Source organism: Felis catus, chromosome D1 (genome assembly GCF_018350175.1).
Source record: "Felis catus isolate Fca126 chromosome D1, F.catus_Fca126_mat1.0, whole genome shotgun sequence".
Classification (NCBI taxonomy): Eukaryota; Metazoa; Chordata; class Mammalia; order Carnivora; family Felidae; genus Felis; species Felis catus.
In genome coordinates, this window is record NC_058377.1 from 53,809,624 (window position 1) to 53,832,400 (window position 22,777).

Below are 22,777 nucleotides of genomic sequence, written 5' to 3' on the forward strand. Positions count from 1 at the left end.
ATAAAGTCTAAAAATAGAGGAAACAAAATCATAATGTCTAGACTATATACTGAAGTGGTAAAACTGTAAAGAAAAGCAAAGATCACCAAGAAGGTCAGGAGAGTAGAGAGACTGTGCTTTCCAAGGGGAAGGGCCTGGGCTGGAAGAGTCCTGGGAAAGTTCTTTTCCTTGACCTGGATGGTTGTTACTCAGGTATTCATTTTATAAGCATTCATTAACTACACACTTATATTTTAGGTATTTTTATGCATTTGCATGGTAACAAAAACATTTTTTAAATCTCCTTTTATCCTCATCAGTGAAAGCCTAGGCTATTACTGTATCCCAAATTATCCCAAATTATAAGGCATAAAAATTTGCCTGCCTTACACACTAACCTATTTGCAGGGGATGTTATAATTTACTTTCAACCCCAATTTCAGATGTGCAAACATTTATCAAGGAGCTCACCAGTTAACAAGTATCAAACTCCAGAAATAACTGTACAAAATCAAAATTTGTCGTAACCTATCTAGTAGCAGACTGTGTCCAGTCTCTGATAAATCTAAATTTTAAAGGGTGGTAAAAACCTTAGCTACTCCTGGGAGTATGTTTTGTTTCATCTGCAGTGTAGTCACTGCATTAGAGGAATCTATTTTCTAATGTTTATTTTTTTGAGCGAGAGAGACAGAGTGTGAGTGGGGGAGAGGCAGAGAGAGAGAGAGAGAGAGAGAGAGAGAGAGACACACACAGAATCCGAAGCAGACTCCAGGCTCTGAGCTGTCAGCACAGATACCGACGCAGGCCTCTAACCCATGAACTGTGAGATCATGACCTGAGCCGAAGTCAGGTGCTTAACTGACTGAGCCACCCAGGCGCCCCAAGATCTTCTAGGGTCTTAAAAGATTTCTAGGGTCTTAATAGATTTCCAGGTCTTAAAAACTAAGTAAAATGAAATAAATAAAATAAAAATTTCCAGGTCTTTGCCACACATATACACACTAAAACCACAGTGGGTAAGATCAGGATCTCAAAATGGGGGATGAAGAGAGCAACTGGATACATAAAGCAACCTTAAAGATATTTATGAAACAAATTTTTGTTTTATTTATTTTTATCTTTATCATTTCTAGGAGTGTATCCTGCAGATATACATGTTGTGCATGCATCATGCATGAACAAAATACTCTGTGCAGATTGCACTTGGGCCTCAGCAGAGCCAGGTGAGGAAGAAAGTCCTGGTGCACTCCCAGGGTCATGCTCCACCCAGTGTGCACTGCCCCCCACCCCCCAACACACCCACCATGGAAGGCAGCATGGGTGCAGGTTACTTTGTTGCAGCTTCTTTGCAAATACATCAGAAGTTTGGGGAACCTGGGGGGCTCAGTGGTTTGGTTAAGCCTCTGCCTGACTCTTGGTCTGGGCTCAGGTTCTATGAGACTGGAGGGCTCTGGGATGGCAGCAGGGATCCTGCTTGGGATTCGGTGTTTCCCTCTCTCTGCCACTCCCCTGCTTGCAGGCGCTCTCTCTCTCTCTCTCTCTCTCTCTCTCTCTCTCTCTAAACAAATAAATAAATAAACTTAAAATAATGTTTATAATTAAAAGGAAAAGTACATTAAAAGTTTAATAATAGTAGTAGCAGTAGTACAGAAGAAAAGAAGCTTGAGTCTCAGAGGGCCTCCTGAAGGCAAAAGGAAGAACCCAGGGTAAGGAGGAGACCCAACTACAGAGCCAGAAGTGTTTTTCAAAGTGAGGGGAGTCATCAGACAGCAGACCCAGGAATTTGCATTTCAACAATTGCTGCTGGTGTTTCCGAGTCCCACTGAAGAGCTGCACCTAAAAGAAATTACAGAGTAGATAGAAATAATCTTGAGCCTTCTGCTTTGAGAATTAAAGAGAATTGGCTGATAAAATTTACGGGATTCCTTAACTCTAAAACTCAAACAACGGGAAGTATGCAGTCAAATACCTACCATGTGCATTTCTCGATCACAGAATTCACAAGTCGCTGCAGTTAACCCTGCCAACAGCCCTGTGAAGGAAGTCTAGCGTTTAAATGACTTCTTGAAGTTTCCACAGCAAGGGGGCCATGGACAAGATTTGAACCAGGACTCCTTTCGAATTGCCCGGCTAGTGCTCTTTCCACTATGCTATGGATAATGATGGGTGTTATGGTTGAAAAAGAATTTCGAGGAAAAACAAAAGAACAAAGAACATACAATCTCTAAAAACACTGAGATACTCTTTCTTAACCCAGAATTGGTAAAAAATCAAAAGCCTGACTCTGTTGTCGCTAAAGGTATGGTGCTCTGAGAATCTTTGTACGCTTGCTGGAGGATAAATAAATTAGAATCCTCACTCTGGAGAGCAATTTGTCAGTGCCTAGTAAAGTTGAAGGCACATGGCTTCTGTACGTGAGGCTTATGATGCACAGACACGCTTTCATGTGTCCGGTGTCGTTATTACAGCATGCTAGTAACGAAGGGCAGATCCTGTTCTGTGGGGCTTGAAGCTTACATAATTAGGAGATTCTTTTTAAGGAAAATAATACAGAATTACGAATATTAAGGTAAATATTTGTTTAGAATGAGAGACAAGGTGCCTAGGTGGCTTAGTCGATTAAGTGGCCGACTTCGGCTCAGGTCATGATCTCACAGTCTGTGAGCTTGAGCCCTGCATCGGCTCTGTGCTGACAGCTCAGAGCCTGGAGCCTGCTTTGGATTCTGTGTCTCCCCCTCTCTCTGCCCCTCCTCCACTTGCGCTCTGTCTCTCTCTCTCTCTCTCTCTCTCTCTCTCTCTCAAAAGTGAATAAACATTAAAAAAAGAAAAGTTTTAGGGGCGCCTGGGTGGCTCAGTCGGTTGAGCGGCCGATTCCGGCTCAGGTCATGATCTCGCGGTCGGTGAGTTCGAGCCCCGCGTCGGGCTCTGTGCTGACAGCTCGGAGCCTGGAGCCTGTTTTGGATTCTGTGTCTCCCTCTCTCTGACCCTCCCCTGTTCATGCTCTGTCTCTCCCTGTCTCAAAAATAAATACAACGTTAAGAAAAAAAAATGAAAAAAAAAGTTTTAGAATGAGAGAAGTTACAAGAAATTTCTAGAACTTTGGAAATTCATGCCCTCTGAGTTCCTTTGGACTCAGATTGCTGATTTTTTCCCCTCTTGCTTTACAACTCCCAGCAGCTCCCAGCACTTTGGGGGTAGAGGGGGATGCTAAGAGGTTCACACCCTTATGAATTTCATATACTTTGCATTGCATAAATGCAAATAAGGAGCTTGGAGTTTACCCTTCATTAGCTTCATGATAAACCCACCTCTGTTTGTAATAGAAAAACATTGAAAGCAGCCCAAATAACTATCAGAATGAGAATGAATTAATTGTGTCATATTCATATAACAGAATATTAAAAAGAATGAGCTGGAGCTACGTGGTTATATCTCAAAAAGTAAATTTGAGTTGCAGAATAATTTATAGAGCAAGATACCATTAATTTAAAGTTTAAAAATCTGTAAAACAATACAAAAGACTATAAATGCATAATGTATATATACACATATATGTATATGTACCTAGATGTGTGTATTATATATATAATTATTTGTATTTATGTGTCTAAAATATAAAAACATGGAAGGAAATTATAAACACAGAATTCTGGATAGTGGTTACATCTATCCAGGAGGAAAAGTGGGAAATAGGATTGCAGAGGAGTACAAAGGAGATCCATTTCCTGGAAAGAGAAAGATCTCAAGGAGATAGGACAAAATATTAGGATTTGATATGACAAACTTAGGTGGTAGCTACCAGGTTTTATTACATTATTTTCTAAACTCTTCCATATGCAGGAAATAGTTCACGTTTTTTTTAAAAAAAGGCTCTTGCACTAGCCAGGGAAAGAAGATGCCTTCCTCCTATCAGCAGACTTGATTCCCCTATTTTTTAAAGGTTGTTTATTTATTTTGAGAGAGAGGGGGGAGAGAGAGAGAGAGAGAGAGAGAGAGAGAGAGAGAGAGAGAAAGAATCCCAAGCAGGCTCCACACTTGGAGCCTGACACAGGGCTCAAATTCATGAACTGTGAGATCGTGACCTGAGCCAGGATCAAGAGTCAGACGCTAAGCCCACTGAACCACCCAGGCACCACTGATTCTCCTATTTTTAATATTTAATTTCTATTTTATTGAGGTATATGTAAGTAAAATGCACAAATCGTAAGTTTATAGCTCAAGGAATGTTTACATATGTGATCTACCCAGATCGTTATCTAGAACGATGTCAACTCTCTTCATCACATACAATTCCCCTCTTCCTGGCTGTTATTCATCCTTTGGCTCAACTTAGATGTCACTTCCTCTAGGAAAGTGCAGATCCTGGAAAACCGCTAGAAAAACCACCTTTCTCTCTCTAGGGAAACCACCTTGCTCCCTCAACACTTGGTTACTACTGTGTCTTTTCCTTTCGTTGACCACTTGCTTGTCAGCTTCTCTTTATAATTATGAGCTGCTTTCCCGAAGGTTCCAAACTACAAATGTGTCTTCTTATTCTGCTTTGTGCCTGTGCCTTTCCATTTTTCAAGTTAAACTGTATTCACCCTTGTTAGCTTCTTCAGAGAAACCCAGGTTCCTTTACAATATTCATCCAATCCTTGTCTACAACTAATGTCTCCATAATTTCTGCATCAAATACTATGTTCCTCTCTGTTTTGAGGTCATGACCTTGAAATCAAATTTTGGGTGTTGTGAGTTTCATGAGTGGATTCAAGCATAATGAAAACCCTGAATACGGAGTTGTATTTTATGACCACATTGGGTATCAGAGTGATGCCTGCTTTTTAGAAGTCCTGAAGCTTTGCAAGTTAAGCTAAAACCTGTCATGCTGAGCCTGATTAAAACGTTCTCTAAAGCTGACAAGTAATGCTGACAGTGTTCATTGCCCAGACCCGTATTATCAAAAGGTAACAATAAGGACATTTCACTTCTGTTCCTCACTCCAGGGCACCTCAGGGAACTCCCAGAATCATAGAGAGCCCGGTAGGCATGCTAAAGAAGACAAGTCCTCTTTATGTTGTAGGGGCAGCCACTGAAGAGCGGTTTAATCACTGGAGTAACAAGTGAGGAAGAGAATGGACTCTGGTGCCAGACTTCCAGTGTAACTTGGTAGAAGCTCGAAACCTCTCCAAGCTTCAGTTTCTCCTTTGGAAACTGGGGATGATGATGCTAACCCTACTTCCAAGGGATATTGTGTGGATTGAGTTCATATGTGAAAACTTCCTAGCACATAGGAAGCATTTTATAGCACTATTATTATCAGCATAGTAATATATTAATTTTGGAAAGATCATTCTGGCTACTGTCTGAAAGGTGACAAATCTAAAAAACAGCAGTGTCATTCCAACACTGAAAATAAAAATAAGAAAACACGATTTGATATAACACAAGATAAATACATGGAGTGGTTTGAACTTAGCACCAGACACATGATTGCTATAGTTGACTTTCAATTGTATACATTTTCAGTTAACTACTGCTAATTTTCAGTTACACCCACTGGCTTCCCTTGTCTTCATCATACTAGTAGGCACTGGTCCCTGCTTAGAAATTAACTAACCCTTTGGCTTAAACAGGCAGTAAGTAAGAGGGTAAAGGAAGTCAGGTTCCTCACTTCCTGAGAAACCATAGTTCTTACAATTGATGGAGAAGGGGTGGAAAAAGAAGGCAAGACAGAAAAACAGCCTGGGTAGGAAGTGAGCCAGTTGGCCACTACTTTTCAACCCTTAGGCAAGGTAGGCATAGTCAAAGAGGAGATTTGAATTGAAAAACATGTTATTCCTGTGATTGAGTTCTTCCCAGATTTTGTAGCCAATACACCAAAGCCATGTTTATTTTTTTGTTAAAGGCCCAAAGCTACATAATTCTGAAGGTATTTGGACGTTTCCATATTTAAAATTTTTTTTATTTAAGCAATCTCTATGCCAAATGTGGGGCTCGAACTCATGACTCCAAGATCAAGAGTCACATCCTCTCCCAACTGAGCTAGCCAAGTGCCCCTCAATATTCTTTTTGCAAGGTTCAAGAAGTGTCCAAGAACTATGGTATTTTTGTGGGAGATATTTTTCAGTCTGTCTTGAGAACAGTTTTACAATTATTCCAGGCTGTTTGCCCTCCTGGCAACCTTTCCTGACTACCTTCTGGCAGGAAATACTCTTTCTTACATCCCAACATTGCAAAATTCTGATCCTCCTCAAGAAACTCACCTTATTTCCTTCTCTAGACTACCACTCCACGTGGCTCATATATTTATGTGAACTTATTGGTTTATATTGCAATAATTTGTTTGGTTGCCATTTCCTAGGTCCAGGCCATGAGCTTCTTGGTGGAAGGGACCATGATTTTATTTCCCACCTTGAGACATTGTATATAGCATAATAGTTTAGTGCATGGAGCCAGAGTTTCTAAGTTTAAATCTCACACCTATAGGATATATATCCTTGACTAAGTCATTTCACTTTCCTGTGCCCAAGTTCCCGTATCTATAAAATGGGCATAATAATAGCAGCAACTTTATGTTATTAGCCCTTCTTTCTTTTAATTAGATAGAAACCTTTTCATGATTGTCACTGAATTACAGAATTTTTTTTTAATTGGTGGTGGGGGGATAAACTTAAAAGGGTCATTGTTTCCTGGTCAAACAAATGCAGATAACTGTGTTGGAAAAAAAGAGATTTGGAGATTCCGTCAGGCAATGGCCAACATTCCCTCTAGCCTCTCCCCAACATCTTCACACGGTCGTGCCTTCTCTGAATTGCATAAACAAAGTCCCTTCAGTTACTCTTCCGTCGTCAGAGGGTTACCTTCTCCAGTAAGCCATCTCTGGCATCCTATCACTCTTATGCACTTGTCTGTTTAGATGTCTGATACCACACAACTGTGACTTAAGCAAGGGTCTGTGTCTCGTCTTTGTGCTCAGAACTCAGGAATGGCCGATATCCTCAGGCTAATCCTCTCAACAACTAAGTCTCCTGGAGGCTTTCCCTGTGCATCAGTCACTCCTTGCCTCTCAGTGTCCTTCGGCATCAACTGGAAGCTGTAGAAATGAAGACCTTTCAGACCTCATCCCAGCTGTGCTCCTCAGTTGCTCCAGCAACAACACCTGCATACAACCGGAATGCTTTAGCTCCTGGCCCCGCCTCCTCCCCTGCTCAGCCAGCCCCTGCCTCCGGCCCGCCCCCTCCGTAAACTGGAGTCACCAGTGCGCACGCTCCTTCTTGGTCTCCTTGTAGCGTGATGACGTTGACGTTGGCTTGTGGCGTAGGGGCGGCGGCCGCGCGTGTTTCAGCTGGGGGAGGCGGTGTGGTCTGTGGGTTTGGAAAAGACGCGGGTCCCTGAAGTGTCTCTGCTGGCTACGGCGCGTGGTATTTTAGGCTTAGGCAGCTGGCTGTGTTGTCTCCGCTCCTCCCTGTCTGCGGAGAGGGAAGCGGCGGGGAGGTGGTGGGGACACAGCTGGAGCCCCTGAAGGGGAAGGGAGCAGCCGGGGTTAGGGGTAGGAGGTGTGGAGCGCGTGAGTGCAGGGCTGCGGTCCAGAATCGGGGAGCAGTCGATAGTAGGGGAGGGTTCCACAGGCAAAGTGCTCACCCGCCGGGATCCGTGCTGGTCCCGAGGAGAGCTTGCGGCAGCAGCGCGATGTTCGGGGCCCGGTGCCTGCTCCGAGCCCTGCGCTCCTGCACCTCAGCCCCCTGCCCGAGACACAAACCTTCCGCCAGACTGAGCGTTCGGGACGCGCTCGGGGCCCGGAGCACGAATGGGGAGCGCGTTAAGGTCCAGGTTGGTGTTTGGGAAGGGGATGGGTTTTTCTTTTTAGTAACTTACATGCTACCTCCGTGTCTAGGCTTACCTTGTCAGGTCAGACAAAACGACAGGCAGAGAAAGGAGGAAATGTTGGCCGTCGTGTGCGTTCACACTTTTCTCCTTTCCTTGCCTATCGTTAGTTTGCGCAGAACTGTTGGGATTGACTATGACGTGCTGGAACTTTGCTTTCACGGTACCAGAGCATTACCTGTAAACTTGTTAGTTATACGGCAGAATAAACGTACGAGCTTCTTTTCCTTTATCCCTCATAACGAATAACCACAGCTACATAGCGGTTGCCTTGAGCTAGCTCCATGAGAGCGGACACCATGTCTTACCGGTCTTGGTATTCCCATGTCTTACAGTAAATATATGTTCAACTAAACAATGGCTTTTATTCAACTCTTAACCACCCTGAGGCCGAAAAAAGGGTTTGCACATAATGTATGTTTAATACATAGGAGAAAGAGTAGAGTGTAGCGGTTTGAAACAACTCTGGAGTCAGGGTGACTAGGTTCAAATCTGTGGCACTTAGTGGCTCACTAATTACGGGTCTCTTCTATAATAGTAATTATGGTCTCTTCTCTCCTCTAAACCCGTTTGCTTCTTATGGCAATGAAGCTAATAATAGCCTTAACCTCATAGAATGGTGAAGATTAAGTGAGATGACAGGTATTATGACATTTAGAACAGTGGCCCACAGTCAATCAATGTTAGCTGCTATTATTTCTCTTGCTAGTATTTGCAGGAGCTCTGCAGAGAAGATTTTCCTTTAAGGGAGTAGACCAAGCAAGGTGGTTTGACCCTTTTCGGTTGCTGAAACACTGCTGCAGTTATTTTTGTTGTCCTCAAATTCTTTGATTTTTAGCAGTATGACTCCTCTGCATTTTTGGGGGTTTCATGTTTTTTCCATGATCCAAATCAAGCCTTTTCTTGTATTCATCTATTAATTTGACATACATACATTAATGATCCCTTCTAAGTGGTAGTCAAGAAAGGATGCAAAGATAAAAAGAACAAAAGCTACTGCCTAGATCAGAGGCTTTCATTTTAGTGCTGTGTGGTCTAAGATAGTAGCTACCTGTCATTTGTGGCACTGAGCTCTTAAAATGTGGCTAGTCCACATTGAAGGGTAACTGTAAATTTAAAATACACACCAATTTTGGAGAACAAAAGAATACAAAATATCTCAATATATATATTGATTACACATTGACAATGTTGGCAGAATGGGTTAGAATATTAAAATTAAGTGTACCTGTCTACTTTTAGTGTGACCACTAAAACAAGCAAAATTACATATATGGCTCACATTATATGTTTGTGGGACAGCCTTGGTCTAATGGCTAAGACAAGTAATTGGGGCAACGTGGTAAGTATTAGTGGAATAAGGAACTTTGAGAAAACAGGGACATCCTTAACTATGTGAGGTCAAGGAAGACTTCTTGTGTTAAGTGACATTTCACTTGAGTCCTGAAGGATATGTTCCTCAGGGAGAGGAACTGGGGATGGGGTGGAGATCACATTCCAGAAAAGCTTGATAACATGAACTTTGAACGGAGAACTGTATTTGAATTCTAGCTCTACTCCTTGGGAACTGTGATTTTAATTATTTAGAGAGGTTGTCCTAACTTAATATGTTCTTCATTTCTAAAATGGGAATATTCACTTCATTAAGTTCTTGTAAGGATTAAGTGTAAAATATTTATAAAGAGCTTAGAGCAGAAGCGCATTAAACACTGCTCCACAAATGTTAACTTTTACTAACAAGTGGAAAGCAAGACAGTGGTGCTTTAGGAATTACTATTGATTAAACATAACCAAAGAGCCGCTGCCATCAGGGAAATGTGGGGAGGTGAAACCAGAAAGGGCACACTCGGTTGTGAAAGGCCTTGTATAGGAGACAGGCAGTTTACACTTTCTTTCAGTGTAGCCCTAGAAAAAGGCCAAGGGCTTTCTGGTAGACCTGGGTCCAAATTCAGGCTCTGTCTACCAGCAGTGTGACCTTTGACAACTTATTTGACTTCTCTGAGCCGAGGTTCTTCACTTGTGAGACAGGTTATAATGATAATCCACAGAGCTGTTGTGAGAAAAAGATGAGATAGTATATGAAGAAGGTAGTAAAACATTTGTCACATAGATTTTTAGTGCATGGTAGATATCCTTTCACTGAAAACCATTAACGGACTATCTACTGTGTCCCTGACAATGGCCTTCAAAGCCACTAAAGCATGGTTCTTAAACCTTCACAATATGATAGACATATGAATAAGTAATGGGAGAGCTTTAATAGCGTTGTCAGTAGGGTGTGGTGGGAACACAAAGTAAGGGTCAATGCGGTTTTTCTAAATAGAATCCTCTCGCTTTTCCCAAGCATGTCTGATAATCAAACACAATCAGTTGTTCACAGTTTTTCAGTGTCTGCTAGAAGAATATTGTCTCTTCTGTGCTAGTTAAATTTAAGTTGGATGTGATCTGTGAGAGCTGTTTTTAGTGTTACTGGTTTTAGTGTTACTACTAGAAGACCTCATTTGTATTCACTTACCTGTCATTTAAATTCACAGTGTCTTTGAAAGCTTATGTACTAAATATATGTCACAGTGAAAAGCTTTTTGAGAAGTCTGTGATATTTTGTAAAAGGAAAAATCCAGTGAAGATGTTTCTGTTCTATAACTACATAATTTCCCTCCTGGGAGTTTAATATAAAAGGAGACAGGGACCCAAATAATGTGCCCTATTATTATTACCTGGAATGAATACCTGGAATAGTCAATATTGGGGAAATTGATTATATGAATTAGGCTCATCGGCCTAATGGAGCGTTAGGCATGTATTCAGAATGATGAGGTTTTTTTGTTTTTTAAATTAAGTTTATTTATTTATTTTGAGAGAGAGAGTGTGGAGCCTGGTGTGGGACTTGAACTCACGAACTGTGACATCATGACCTGAGCCAAAACCAACCTGAACACTCAACCAACTGAGCCACCCAGGTGCCCCTGAGAATGATGAGTTTTATATTAACAAAACAAAAAGGTGGAATGCCAAAGCTGTATCTCCCTGAGATAAGAATCCTATTGAATTATATATGCTAAAAGCAATTGATTTGTTAAGGCAGGACTGAGGACTTTTTTTTTCATTTAGTCTTGTGTGTGCATGTGTAATGAAAACGTAAAATATTTACATGTTTTAAACTCACATTTAGAAATTTTTCTTCATCAGGGATGGATTCGTTCAGTCCGATCCCAGAAGGAAGTGTTGTTCCTGCATATAAATGATGGATCATCTTTGGAAAGCCTTCAAGTTGTAGCTGATTCAAGCTTTGACAGTAGGTGAGCTTTTTTTTTTTAACAAAAGAATCTTTTTTTCATCTCCTTTGCTCCCCTATTCCCTAATCCAATGTTCACATATTTTTTTTAATGTTTATTTTTGAGAGAGGGAGACAAAGGGTCTGAAGTGGGCTCTACACTGAGAGCAGCAAGCCTGATGTGGGGCTTGAACTCATGAACCATGAGATCATGACCTGAGCCAAAGTTGGATGCTCAACCAACTGAGTCCCTTAGGCACCCCAGAGTGATCTTTCTAAACAAACCTGCTTTTCAAAGCTTTAAGGCTAAGTCCAAATACTTGGAATCAAGATCCTTCAAGCTCAGGCCTTTCTTTTTTATTTTTTTAAAGCTTGTGTTTTTATTTTGAGAGAGCGAAAGACAGTGCAAGTGGGGGAGGGACAGAGAAAGGGAGAAGAGATAATCCCAAGCAGGCTTTGTGGTATTAGCATGGAGCCCGACGCTGGGCTCAATCCCACAAGCGAGAACATGACCTAAGCTGAAATCAAGAGTCAGATGCTGAACTAACTGAGCCACCCAGGCGCTCCCAGACCTTTCTTTTTTTTAACATCTTCACATAATAATATCCCCTACTTATCCTTTGCTTCAGTCTCTCTTAATTATTTGCTGCCCATTTAAGGGTGAAACCTCTATCATTAAATACTGTAATGTTCTGATAGCAAGTTTTGTATTAAAATGAACGTTCTGTATAACGATATCTTGTTTATGCTGTTTTTTGTTACTATAGAGAACTGGCTTTTGGGAGTTCTGTGGAAGTTCAAGGGCAGCTGGTGAAAAGTCCATCCAAAAAGCAGAATGTGGAACTGAAGGCAGAAAAAATTGAAATTGTTGGAAATTGCGATGCCAAGGTATGCTTCGTGATACTTCTATGGATACTATTTAGGCTTAATTTAAAACAGCAATCTGTTTTAAGTGTGATTATTGGGAAGGTGGCACTTAGAACATGTTTCAGTTGTGACTTCCCAGATAATTGAAACAGGCTATGGAGCTTGAGGAATGTAGAGAACATAGCAAACAGTATGTAAATGGCTGAATTTTATGACTGAAAGCAAAGTATTAATCTATACATCTCTTTGGACACCTGTCATAATTGAAACTTGCCACTTTTAGAAGCATGCCCAGTTAACTTCAGTGCTGGGGAGAACGTGTTCTAAGGAAAGCCCTGCCTAGAAATGACTTTTACAGGATCCAGAACTGTGTTGTCCCAATATAGTAGCCACTAGCCACCTGTAGTTGTTTAGTATTAATTAATTTAATATTAAATCAAGTAATAAAATCAGTTCCTCAGTGACATTAGATACATTTCACATGCAGCTGCTGGCTACCATATTGGATAGTGTGGGTACAGAACTTATCACAGAAAATTCTGTCGGACAGTACTTACCATGCTTGGGCTGAAGAAAGATAAGAAATCCTGCATTAAGATATGTTCGCTCAGCCCAAGCATGATAATTACAGTCCCAACAGAATTTTTTCTGTTTTTGCAAGACTCCTTGTTAGTAGCTTTTATTCATCACCTGATAAAGAGGTTAGAGAGAATAAAATTATAGGTTGGCAATCCATCTTCTGAAATTGGAGAAAATGAGGCCCAGGCAGGAGACATGGCTTGCCCAAGGTTATATTGCTGACTAGTGCCACAGCTGGAATTTGTGTACTAGCCATTTGACTCCTCTGTAGTTTTGCTATACTTGTCTTCCAAGTATTTGATGAACAAAACACAAGGAAATATAGGGAAATTGCATCATTTTAATTCATTTTTATTTTTTTTTTTTGATAATTGGAGGAAAATAAATATAAGGAAATAAGAAAATGGGCACCTTTTTCAAAAATGTCCTTCTGAATAGTTTTCCAAGAAATTCTAATAATACTAATAAATACTAAGTAGACTGTGAAAAATAATTTGGAATTCAGAGAGGAATGGAGATGGTAACCATTTTTGTTTTTGCTTTTTTTAGAGGGGTGTATGATTATTAAAATGCATCATGTGTGTTACTCTTTTTAAGCCGTTCTCTCTTGGCTTCTGTGGTTGTCACTCACCTTCTCTTCCCCTTAATTTCAGTGTCATTTTGTAAGTATTCAGACATTAGGGAATTCTGGTCCCTAGGCAGTCCCCAGACACCTACCTATCTATGTGGTCATATTTTGACTTTAGTAGGTATGATGCTTATTTCTATTATGAAATAAATTAGCATGTGCACTAAAAGAAATAGATAAGACTATATGTAATAAGATACCAGTTTGGCTTTTTTATTTAAAATAGTTTCTCTGCTATCTTTTTTATTGAAACTCTGGTTTTGTTCTTTAGAACAAGTTTAGAACAGTTTGTTTTTATCTTCTAAATCTTGTAACATGAATCTACACAGGGTGGAATATTTCTGCATAGAGTCATAATTTTAAATTTTTGAAATATACACTACTCTGCTAGTGACAGAAGGCTGTTGACCCTCCCTCATGTTCTTAGACTTGTTGATAAACAGTGAAAAACAGTGCCAATTGATTATAAATGATTGTGGGCTTTCAAGACGTTTGGGTGATTTTAAAATTGAATGCCAGCTGTGTGTACACAGCTGTAGAAAACAATCTTTAATATCTACAATATTCTGAACTCCTATGTGCCAAACAGTGGACTGTTTTTGCATAATTATATCCTAATCTCTCTATTTCTAAGTGGTGACCGATATAAGCTAATGGATAGAAATTTGATAAATAACAGATTAGACTCAGCAATACTAATTTTGCCCAAGGTTCCATGCCTAATAAGTAGTAGAGCTGGATTCAAAACCACATCTCTGATTCCTACCTCACCATTCAATTAACTTGTAGTTAATTGGACCATGTTCACTTATATTAAGAAATAGAGAAAGAAAGCTTTTAATTTTGTTACAAAGCATTACTATTTAACAAATGTTCTGGAAACTGATTTTATAGAACTTATGTCTTAGCTTTCAATTTGTTTTTCCATCTATTGGCAGGCTTTCCCTCTCAAATATAAAGAGAGGCATCCTCTGGAGTATCTGAGACAGTATCCCCACCTCAGGTGCAGGACTAATGCTCTGGGTTCCATACTGAGGATTCGCAGTGAAGCCACAGCTGCTATTCATTCTTTCTTTAAGGTGAGGTGCTTGGTGTGCTTCTAGCTACTCTTTTACTTTTTTCTTCCTAGCTGTTCTTTCTTGTGGAGAAATTGAATGATTGTAACCCTGGAGTGTTGTCCTGAAAGTTTTGTTAGTTACAATGTTTATTCCAAGCACCCTTTACTTGTGTGGTACTTTTTTTCTTTGATTTAAAAATTTCTCTTTATCACTGGTTTTAAGCAGTTAGATTATGATGTGCCGGGCGCAGTTTTCTTTGTTCCTTGTGTTTAGACCTTGTTGAATTTCTTGGATCTATGGGTTTTAATTTTCATTAAGTTTTTCATCCATTATTTCTTCAAATATTTTTTATGTTACTTCCTGCCTTTGGAGACTTCTGTTGTCCATATATTAGGCCACTTGATACTTCCATAGCTCAGTGACGTTCTTTTCTTTTTTTTTAAATTTCTTTTTCCCTGTGTGTTTTTTTTTTGGAAGGTAGTTTCTGCCCTTCTAGCTTGCTGATCTTTCCTTTTACAATGACTAATTTGTTGTTACTCCAATCCAGTGCATTTTTCATCTCACATTGTAGGTTTCATATCTCTATGTTTGATTTGGGCCTTTTGGAAAAAATATATTGCATGTCTCTGTTTAACTTTTAAAATATATGCAGGGCAGGGGCGCCTGGGTGGCTCAGTCGGTTGAGTGTCCGACTTTGGCTCAGGTCATGATCTCACAGTGTGGGTTCGAGCCCTGTGTCGGGCTCTGTGCTGATAGCTCAGAGCCGGGACCCTGCTTTGGATTCTGTGTCTCCCTCTCTCTCCGCTCCTCCCCCACTCATGCTCTGTCTCTTTGTCTCTCAAAAATAAACATAAAAAAAAAAAAATTAAAAAAAAAAACATATACAGGGCAGTTTTATGCATTTTTAAACATATATTAATTTTTATTTTACATTTACTTTCTTCTTTTAATTTATTTTTTATTTTTGAGACAGAGAGAGAGAGAGAGAGAGCACGGGCAGGGGAGAGGGGCAGAGGGAGAGAGAAAGAGAATCTTAAGCAGGCTCCACACTCAGCACCGAGCCTGACACAGGGCTCTATCCCATGATCCTGGGATCATGACCTGAGCTGAAGTCAAGAATCAGATGCTCAACTGACTGAGCCACCTAGGTGCCCCCACAATACGGTTTTAATTAAAAATATTTATGTTTTTAGTAGCTATTTGGTATCTACTTTATGTCCTAATTCTAACATGTCTGTCAGTTATGAGTCAGCTTTGATTGATTCATTAGTCTCTTCATTACAGTTTATGATTTCTTGCCTCTTGGCATACCTGCTAATCTTTGGTTAGATGCCAGACATTGTGAATTTTACCATGTTGGATATTTATAAAGCTTCTTAAATTTTGTTCTGGTGTGTGGTTAAGCTACTTGAAAACTGTTTGATCCTATTGGGTCTTTTATGATTTGGTAAATGGCTCTGGAACAGTGCTCAGTCTAGGGCTAATTAACCAGCCACATGTGAGCACCAGGCACTGTTTCCTCTAATCTTTCTGGATGGTTCTTTCCTTGGCCTTTGACAGTTTCCCCACATGGATGTGTCCGTCATCCCTCTACCTGACACTCTAGAGGGACCCTCTGTACATCCTTGGAGTTCTCTGTGCTGCTCTCTCCTCTCTGATACTCTGTCCTATGAATTCTAGCCACTTTTGTCCCTTCACACTCTCAGCTCTGTCTCCTCAACTCAAGAGGTCTCCTGGGCTCCACTTTATTTCTCCCCTCTTCCTGCTATGGCCTGGATAATCTCAAGTTGGTAAGCAGGGCTACTGATAGGATTTGCTAAGTTTGTTTTGTATCTCAGGGATCACTGTCTTTTGTCTGAATCCATCATCTTAAAAACCAGCCTTTCATGTGGTTTGCTTGTGGGGGCTTTATTTTTGTTTTTGGTGGGTTTTTTTGGTTGTTTCAAGGGGGAGGGTAAATCTGGTCCCTGTTTCTCCATCTTGGTCATAGGCATATTTTATACATAGTAAGCACTGATTTGAAAGTTATTGGTATTTTTTCTTTATATATATATTTTTAATGTTTTTATTTATTTTTGAGAGAGAGACAGACTGAGCGCAAGCAGGGGGGGTACAGAGAGAGAGAGGGAGACACCAAATCTGAAGCAGGCTTCAGGCTCTGAGCTGTTAGTACAGAACCCGACGTGGGACTTGAACTCGTAAAGCACAAGATCATGACCTGAGCCGACGTCGGACGCTTAACTGACCGAGCCGCCCAGGCGCCCTAAGAGTTATTGGTATTAATCAAGTAGATTGATGTACAGCTAAAGGTATTTTGTCCTTTTTAGCTTTGCTTGTCAGCCATTTCCCCCTACCCAGGAAAGCCACAGTGGAATATAATTGGTAAGTTGATGAGGTGAAGGGTTCCTCCCCACATGTGGATGAGAGGACCCCAAAGGCAAGGAATGGCCCAGCACATGAGGTTCAGTGTTATTCTGAGTGGTTCTGGAGCTCTTCCTATGCCACTTCTCCAGGTCCAGTTCATCTACAGAGATTGTCTAACATCATACCCCTTCGTTGGACTGCATCTAAATTCATGCAGGGCCAGCCCAACCGTAGTTTACCATGAGAGTTCTTGCTCTTTGAAAAGTTCCTTTAGAGCGAATTTCTGGTGAAACAGCTAAAGAGCATCATGGCTTTAAAGCATATAGTTTTGAATAAACAAAGAAAAATAATCACATTATACTCTATCATCCCATTATAGTTTGAAAGGGTGCATTTCCATATGCTCCATAAACTTTCTGTGCAACTTCCATATGGCTTTTTAGTAGTGCTTGAACCACACAAACAAAATTTGTTCAGATCTAAAAATGTTTTCCCCATATGGCTTTACACAATGGATAAAGCCATCCTGCTTCAATACTGAAGGTTTCATAGATTTCTGGCCACTAGGTGGTGGTATTGGCAGTCCACTGACTAGTGAGCTTTACCTACTTTCTGTATATAGTTCCTACTTGAGGCTTCTATAAATATGTAAACAACTTAAAAATAAACTGGGAAATTTTGAAATAAAAAAAACAAAGTAACATTTTAACTGGTTGAAAATAATGAATTTTAGCACTATTGGTTATAGTTATAAAGGTAGGTAATTTTGAGTGTTATACATTCACTTTTTAATTATGAAGCCTTGGAAAATATAATTCTGATAATTCTATAATGTTACCCACTTGTATGTGGAACAGTTGAGATTGGATTGAAATCACAGAGTACTAAGGCACATTAAATAATACTTATATGTTATTTAGTACTTCGGACTATAATTCACTACTTCAGGCATCCTAAAAGATGTTGAGACTTAAAGCTCTGTGTTTTAGTTTCTAAGTAAAAATTTCATAACAAAGTATCTTAACCTAAAAGGGACTATTTTAGTTTCTGTTTTTTCCTAATAGTTTTAGATTAGAAAGTTAATTTTTTTTAAAGTTTATTTATTTTGAGAACACACGTGCGTGGCGGAGGAGCAGAGAGAGAGGGAGAGAGAGAGAATCCCAAGCAGGCTCCATGCTGTCAGTGCAGAGCTGGATGCAGGGCTTGAACTCACCAACCACGAGATCATGACCTGAGCTGAAACCAAGAGTCAGGAGCTTAACTGACTGAACCACCCAGGCACCCTAGAAATTCAGTTGTTGGTTCAAGTGATCAAACGTGTTTTGTGTATGACTTGGTTTGTGCATAAAATTGACACATTTGCTATGCAGTAAAACTTGGGTATGGAGAAACCTCAAGGAATGAGTTATTTAGAAGAGCTAAGTTTCTCAAATAACAGGATTATCTCTTTAGGTACTATCTTTTTTTTCCAATTTCCAGTGGAGGTTATCCTAAAGTGTGTTACATATTTCCTTGCTTCCTAAATTGAGCCATTAAAGAGTTTGTCCTTTCTTGATGAGTCAAGGTTCTTCCTTTGAGTATCAGATTTTTCCCTCCTCTAGACGGATATGCCTTACAAGCCTGCCAGGGTGTATTCTTTGCCCCTCTGTTGAATGACCCCAGACTACTGTGTCTTCGAGTTCTTGTGACTGCTTTTTATGGAAGTTTTTTTTTTTTTTGTCTTCTTGCTGTCATTTTTGGTTGCCAGTGGCTGACAGTTTTTGTCATTTTTTGTTGTTGATTGTAATTAAATAATGATACTTTGTGTGAATGTGAAAGATAAATACAGTCTGTGAGTGTTTGATATGCAAGAGCCTTAGTATGTGAATTTTGTAATTTTTAGATACTCAGTGCCATATAAAATATCTGGTTCTAGAATGTGTATCTATCAAAAATATTTAGATATTTAGAGGTGGTGTGTGGAATCAGAAAAATTGGGTAAGTACGTGCTTTTATTTTTGGCCCCTTCTCTGGCCTTCCTATCTCTAGTTAGGAACCCCCTTGTGCAGGATGGGATAAATACTTGACAACTGTTACCCTGGTGGAGGCAGACAGTACTCCTCTGACTCCTTATTATTTTTCTTCCTTTTCATTTTTCTACTTGCCTATCTACTTTCTCTGTTTTGGATTTTGTTCTCAGTGCTTTGTTATTTTTCCTTTGGCCTCTCTTCATAGCTTTTGGTGGTAATGTTATACACTTTGATATAAGCCTTCTAGCAGTATTAGACTTAAAAAGCTGGTGACACCTTTTGAAAGGTTTAGTGTTTATTGAGTATTAAGAATAATTCCCACAACTTGAGTGATTTAAAAAAAAAAAAAACCCATATGGTTATTTTCATAAGATTTGCAGTTTTGTTTCTTGTGGCAATTGACCAGTTCTAACTTTGGCAATTACATTTAGCCGTTAAATTTTCTCCTCCCTCCCCCCCTCCCTCTCACCACCCTCGTTTCCTTTGGATTTTTCACTTCCTTTCTTTGTTTACTGCACTCCTGCTCATAGTTGCCTGCATTCATGTGGAATAAATGATTCATGTCCATAATTCTTGGTTCCTAGGAGATAAAAATTTCATGCAGTAATGTTATTGATTATATTTCATTCATTGTCTATAATGTGCTTTGTGTGGCACCTCTAGGCACATGGCTCCCAGTTTAAGTACCTATTTGAATATTTTCTGAGACTCCTAATTTATAGTGTGAATATTTATTTAATCATTCTACATCCTAAGACAAGTTAACTGGGCACTTTGTATCATAGCAAGGATACTTGAATTCAACCTTTTTTAGGAAGGAAGGGGCAAATTTGGGAGGCCCCTAGTGTGATGCACTAGAGACATTTTACATTACACCAGTGATACACAGAATTTGGCAGAGATTAAATGTGTATGTATGAATTTATTGTATTGATTTCAAGACCCAAATTTTTGTGTGAAACACGTACTATTCTGCCTCTGCAGCATATGTTCACTTGTGCTACCTCCACGCCCACCTGCAACATTTACACGGAATGTAACCTTTTGCCTACATCCATAGTCAAAATGAAAGAAGCATAACCTTGAAGTTGCTGGGTTATTTCAATCCAACTAGCAAACAGCTTTTGTGGTTCACTAATGGAAATAGTTCAGACGTTGGAGCGGAAGAATTGCAATTGGCGCCTCAGTAATGGATGGATTTGCTGCTCAGAATCTTTGAGGGAAAGGAAGTGCAATGCCTGTGCCATGTGTAGTGTGCTGTGCCATCAATTTAATGACAGACTTCCTAAAAATCATTTCTGCCTTTTTTGCTGTGTATTTCTCCAGTCCCTATTTGTCAACTTTAATTTTTCTCCTTTTTGGTGGTTTGTGACCATTAGAGGTCTCATTCCAAAATAGCTGCACTTCATATTGATCATTTGTAGTCCCTTAGCAATACAGGCAGCATTATTATGCATTAGCCTTAAGTGTGTGTGTGTATGTTAAATCACTACTAGTGTGCTAGAGAAGTGGGAAGAAAAAAACAGCACCAGAGAGACCCTGCAGGCCTAGGTTCCACTCCTGGCTCTCTCTGCCACTGACTAGATATGTGAATTTTTCATTAAATCTCTCTGGGCCTCAGTTTCTGATGCTGTTTTGAAGTGATACTGGATTAGGTAATGTCTAAGTCAGTTTTTGATTTAAAATTCTTTGTGCTGCTGTGTACAGTGGAACCCTCAGCTTGATATCTCAATAGTTACATTTGGGGGCTTAGGGATTTGATATGGCAGTCTCTTAGTGCTCTTTTAATAGTATAATAGAGTTGTTTCATGTACACATGTACTGAAAAAAAGTGGGTTTTCTTTTTTTCCAGGACAGTGGCTTTGTCCATATTCATACTCCAATAATCACATCCAATGACTGTGAAGGGGCTGGAGAACTGTTCCAAGTTGAAGTAAGTTGTGCTTCTCATCTTGAAGGATAGGTTGCTCTTCAATATTGTTCTTTTGAGGGTTTGCTTTAAATTTAATAAGAGCTGTATGGATAGACCATGACTAGAACCTGAAATGTTGTCAGTGGTAATCCTTAAAAAACATACATAGAAAATTCAAACCTCTCTGATTTCCTGTCCTACTGGCTATCTTACTTGCATTGTGACTCAAAGGAATGGGTCTTTAATTTAGTACTTCATTTGCTTTCCTTCTACAACTATGAATTGGTGAACTAGAAAACCCTGAAGAGATTAATAAAGATTTTAAGATCCCTTTTGTGCATGTTAAGCCCTAGTTAATGTTTTTGGATATGAGTCATATTTTAAAAGATAAAATAAGAAAGTATACATGTGGATATTTTCTTCTCCAAAGTCTTTTAAAAACATATTTTCATAAGAAATGTATACCTCGTGTATACTTCATTAAGCCTCTGATTTTTTTTTTTATTATCTTTTAGAGTTTATTCATTTATTTTGAGAGATAGAGAAAGCACGAATCGGGGGTGGGGGTGGGGGGCAGAAAGGGGGAATCCCAAACAGGCTCTGCACTGTCAGCACAGAGCCAGATGCAGGACTCAAACCCACGAAGTGGGAGATCATGACCTGGGCCAAAGTTGGCTGCTTAACTAATAACTAAGCCACCCAGGTACCCCATGAATGCTCCAATTTTAATTCTTTGTTCAGCAGTCATTTTTTGAGCTCCTGATATATGCCAGGCATTGTCAGCTTGCCCTTGTTGCACATTATTTGAAAGTTACCAGTTTTTTGGGTTTTTTTGTGTTTTTTTTTACTTGTAGGCAGTTGAAAGTCATTCATTTACCAATTTCACAGCCTGTTTAAAATCATTGGCCAGTAATACAATAACACACAAAGAGAAATTATGTTGATAAGTGGTGCTTTTTGTATTTCTTTCATTTATTCAGTGATTTCTTTATCTCTAAGAAGTCAGAATTCTTGTTTATACATCTGGGAGATTCCATTAAATGGCAAGTCCTGTATATAATTGTTCTGCTCTAGTTCTGAACATCCTGACTCTCGATAATGGTGCTTTCTCTTATTATTGAACAAAGTATTCACTGGGAGAAGTTGTCCTGATGTGTTGAAGGCATTATTCAAAATGATAATCAAATGCTGTCTATATTCATACATAGTTTGAAGAAATCTTGATAGTTTTTGCAAAAACGCAAAATAAAAATTCTTCATTGAACATTTAAACTGGTAGTGTTAGCATCTATAAATATGAGTTCAAAAAAGGTAGCAAATGATAAAAGAACAATACCTACATTATGAAAAACATTCTCTTTAAGCATTTATGTTGTGTATTTTCTCCGCACCTTAATAGTCTTCTGAATACTGAAGTGAAGAAGAGTTACCCACCTTAACAACATGTCATAGTCCCTTATTCTAAGCAACCGAATATTAAAAACCAAATGACAGGGAAAGAAAGGTATAATTTAAAGGACTTTTTACAAATAAGGCAATTATTAAAGAGACCCAAATTAAACAAGTAAAAAAAATCTGTAATAAACTGAAATAATGATACATTTGAAGATAACTGCTTTGCTACTAGGGAAATCCCATAAGCAAGTCTGAATGATTACAGTCTGTGTGTTTTGGCTTTTAAACAATATAAGGCAAGCTACCAGATAAGTATAAATACAGGAGAAGGGAAAGATAGATATTTCTGAAGCTGAACAAATGAGAAGTGTTCAGTTTGTGTCATTTCAGGGCCAGGTTAAAGAATTTCATATAGTGGAATTAGACTTGCCTATACAGGATACCAGAAAGAAATGCTCTGAAATTTTGTAGGCTCCTGCAGTCAGGCTTTAGATCAGGTTTCAGCAATTGGTGGCTTCTTTGCTATGACCTGCTGTCTTTGTTGCTTTTAGAAGTTTGGTGTTTAAGACTTGTCTTCTGCCCCTGCTGCCCCTCTGTCCTTTGAAAGCAGTGCTCCTTCTTATTCCCGCCTCAGACACCTCTGTTCAGTACTAATTCCAAGGGTCATTGTGTTAATTTCCTCCTGACTGCACGTAAAGGCACTGGGGTTTGAATCTTGGCACCCCACTGTTAGGAGGAAGTAGAGTTGCATATTTAAATTCTTCCTTCTCTTTATAGTGCTCTTTTTTACTGTGACAACAATGAAGTGTTAGTAACTATTTAAAGTTAAGGATGCCTAGTCCACAC

At 39.5% G+C, this 22,777-nt stretch overlaps 1 protein-coding gene and 2 long non-coding RNA genes across 17 annotated transcripts in view; 2 read left to right on the forward strand and 1 right to left on the reverse strand.

Annotated features, from left to right (window-relative positions):
• LOC109491946 overlaps positions 1-5,826 on the forward strand; it is a 30,113-nt gene extending 24,287 nt beyond the window's left edge. For 2 of the 3 annotated variants that reach the window (XR_006585766.1, XR_006585765.1), the window contains 2 exons: positions 1,113-1,202; positions 1,975-2,476. This is a non-coding gene — a long non-coding RNA (uncharacterized LOC109491946). Of the gene's footprint in view, positions 1-1,112; positions 1,203-1,974; positions 2,477-5,041 lie in introns of those variants that run through there. The other variant, XR_006585767.1, reaches the window with a different exon arrangement.
• Positions 1,571-8,005, reverse strand: LOC102901698. 6 transcript variants are annotated; one of them, XR_006585760.1, is made up of 4 exons: positions 7,603-7,703; positions 7,218-7,430; positions 6,225-7,120; positions 1,571-1,815 (listed from the first exon to the last, which is right to left on the reverse strand). It is a non-coding gene; the product is annotated as an uncharacterized LOC102901698 (long non-coding RNA). The 6 variants fall into 6 exon arrangements; XR_006585764.1 differs by lacking the exon at positions 1,571-1,815 and adding an exon at positions 7,862-8,005 and having other exon boundaries at positions 5,906-7,120; positions 7,218-7,479; XR_002145592.3 differs by lacking the exon at positions 1,571-1,815 and adding an exon at positions 7,862-7,996 and having other exon boundaries at positions 5,906-7,120.
• NARS2 (asparaginyl-tRNA synthetase 2, mitochondrial) overlaps positions 7,651-22,777 on the forward strand; it is a 131,219-nt gene continuing 116,092 nt past the window's right edge. For 4 of the 8 annotated variants that reach the window (XM_019811745.3, XM_003992682.5, XM_045038076.1 and 1 more), the window contains exons 1-5: positions 7,651-7,791; positions 11,035-11,144; positions 11,887-12,007; positions 14,132-14,272; positions 20,477-20,557. In XM_019811745.3, coding sequence (XP_019667304.1) covers positions 7,651-7,791; positions 11,035-11,144; positions 11,887-12,007; positions 14,132-14,272; positions 20,477-20,557 — 594 coding nt within the window. Of the gene's footprint in view, positions 7,792-8,051; positions 8,260-11,028; positions 11,145-11,886; positions 12,008-14,131; positions 14,273-20,476; positions 20,558-22,777 lie in introns of those variants that run through there. The other 4 variants (XM_045038075.1, XM_019811746.3, XM_045038078.1 and 1 more) reach the window with 4 other exon arrangements.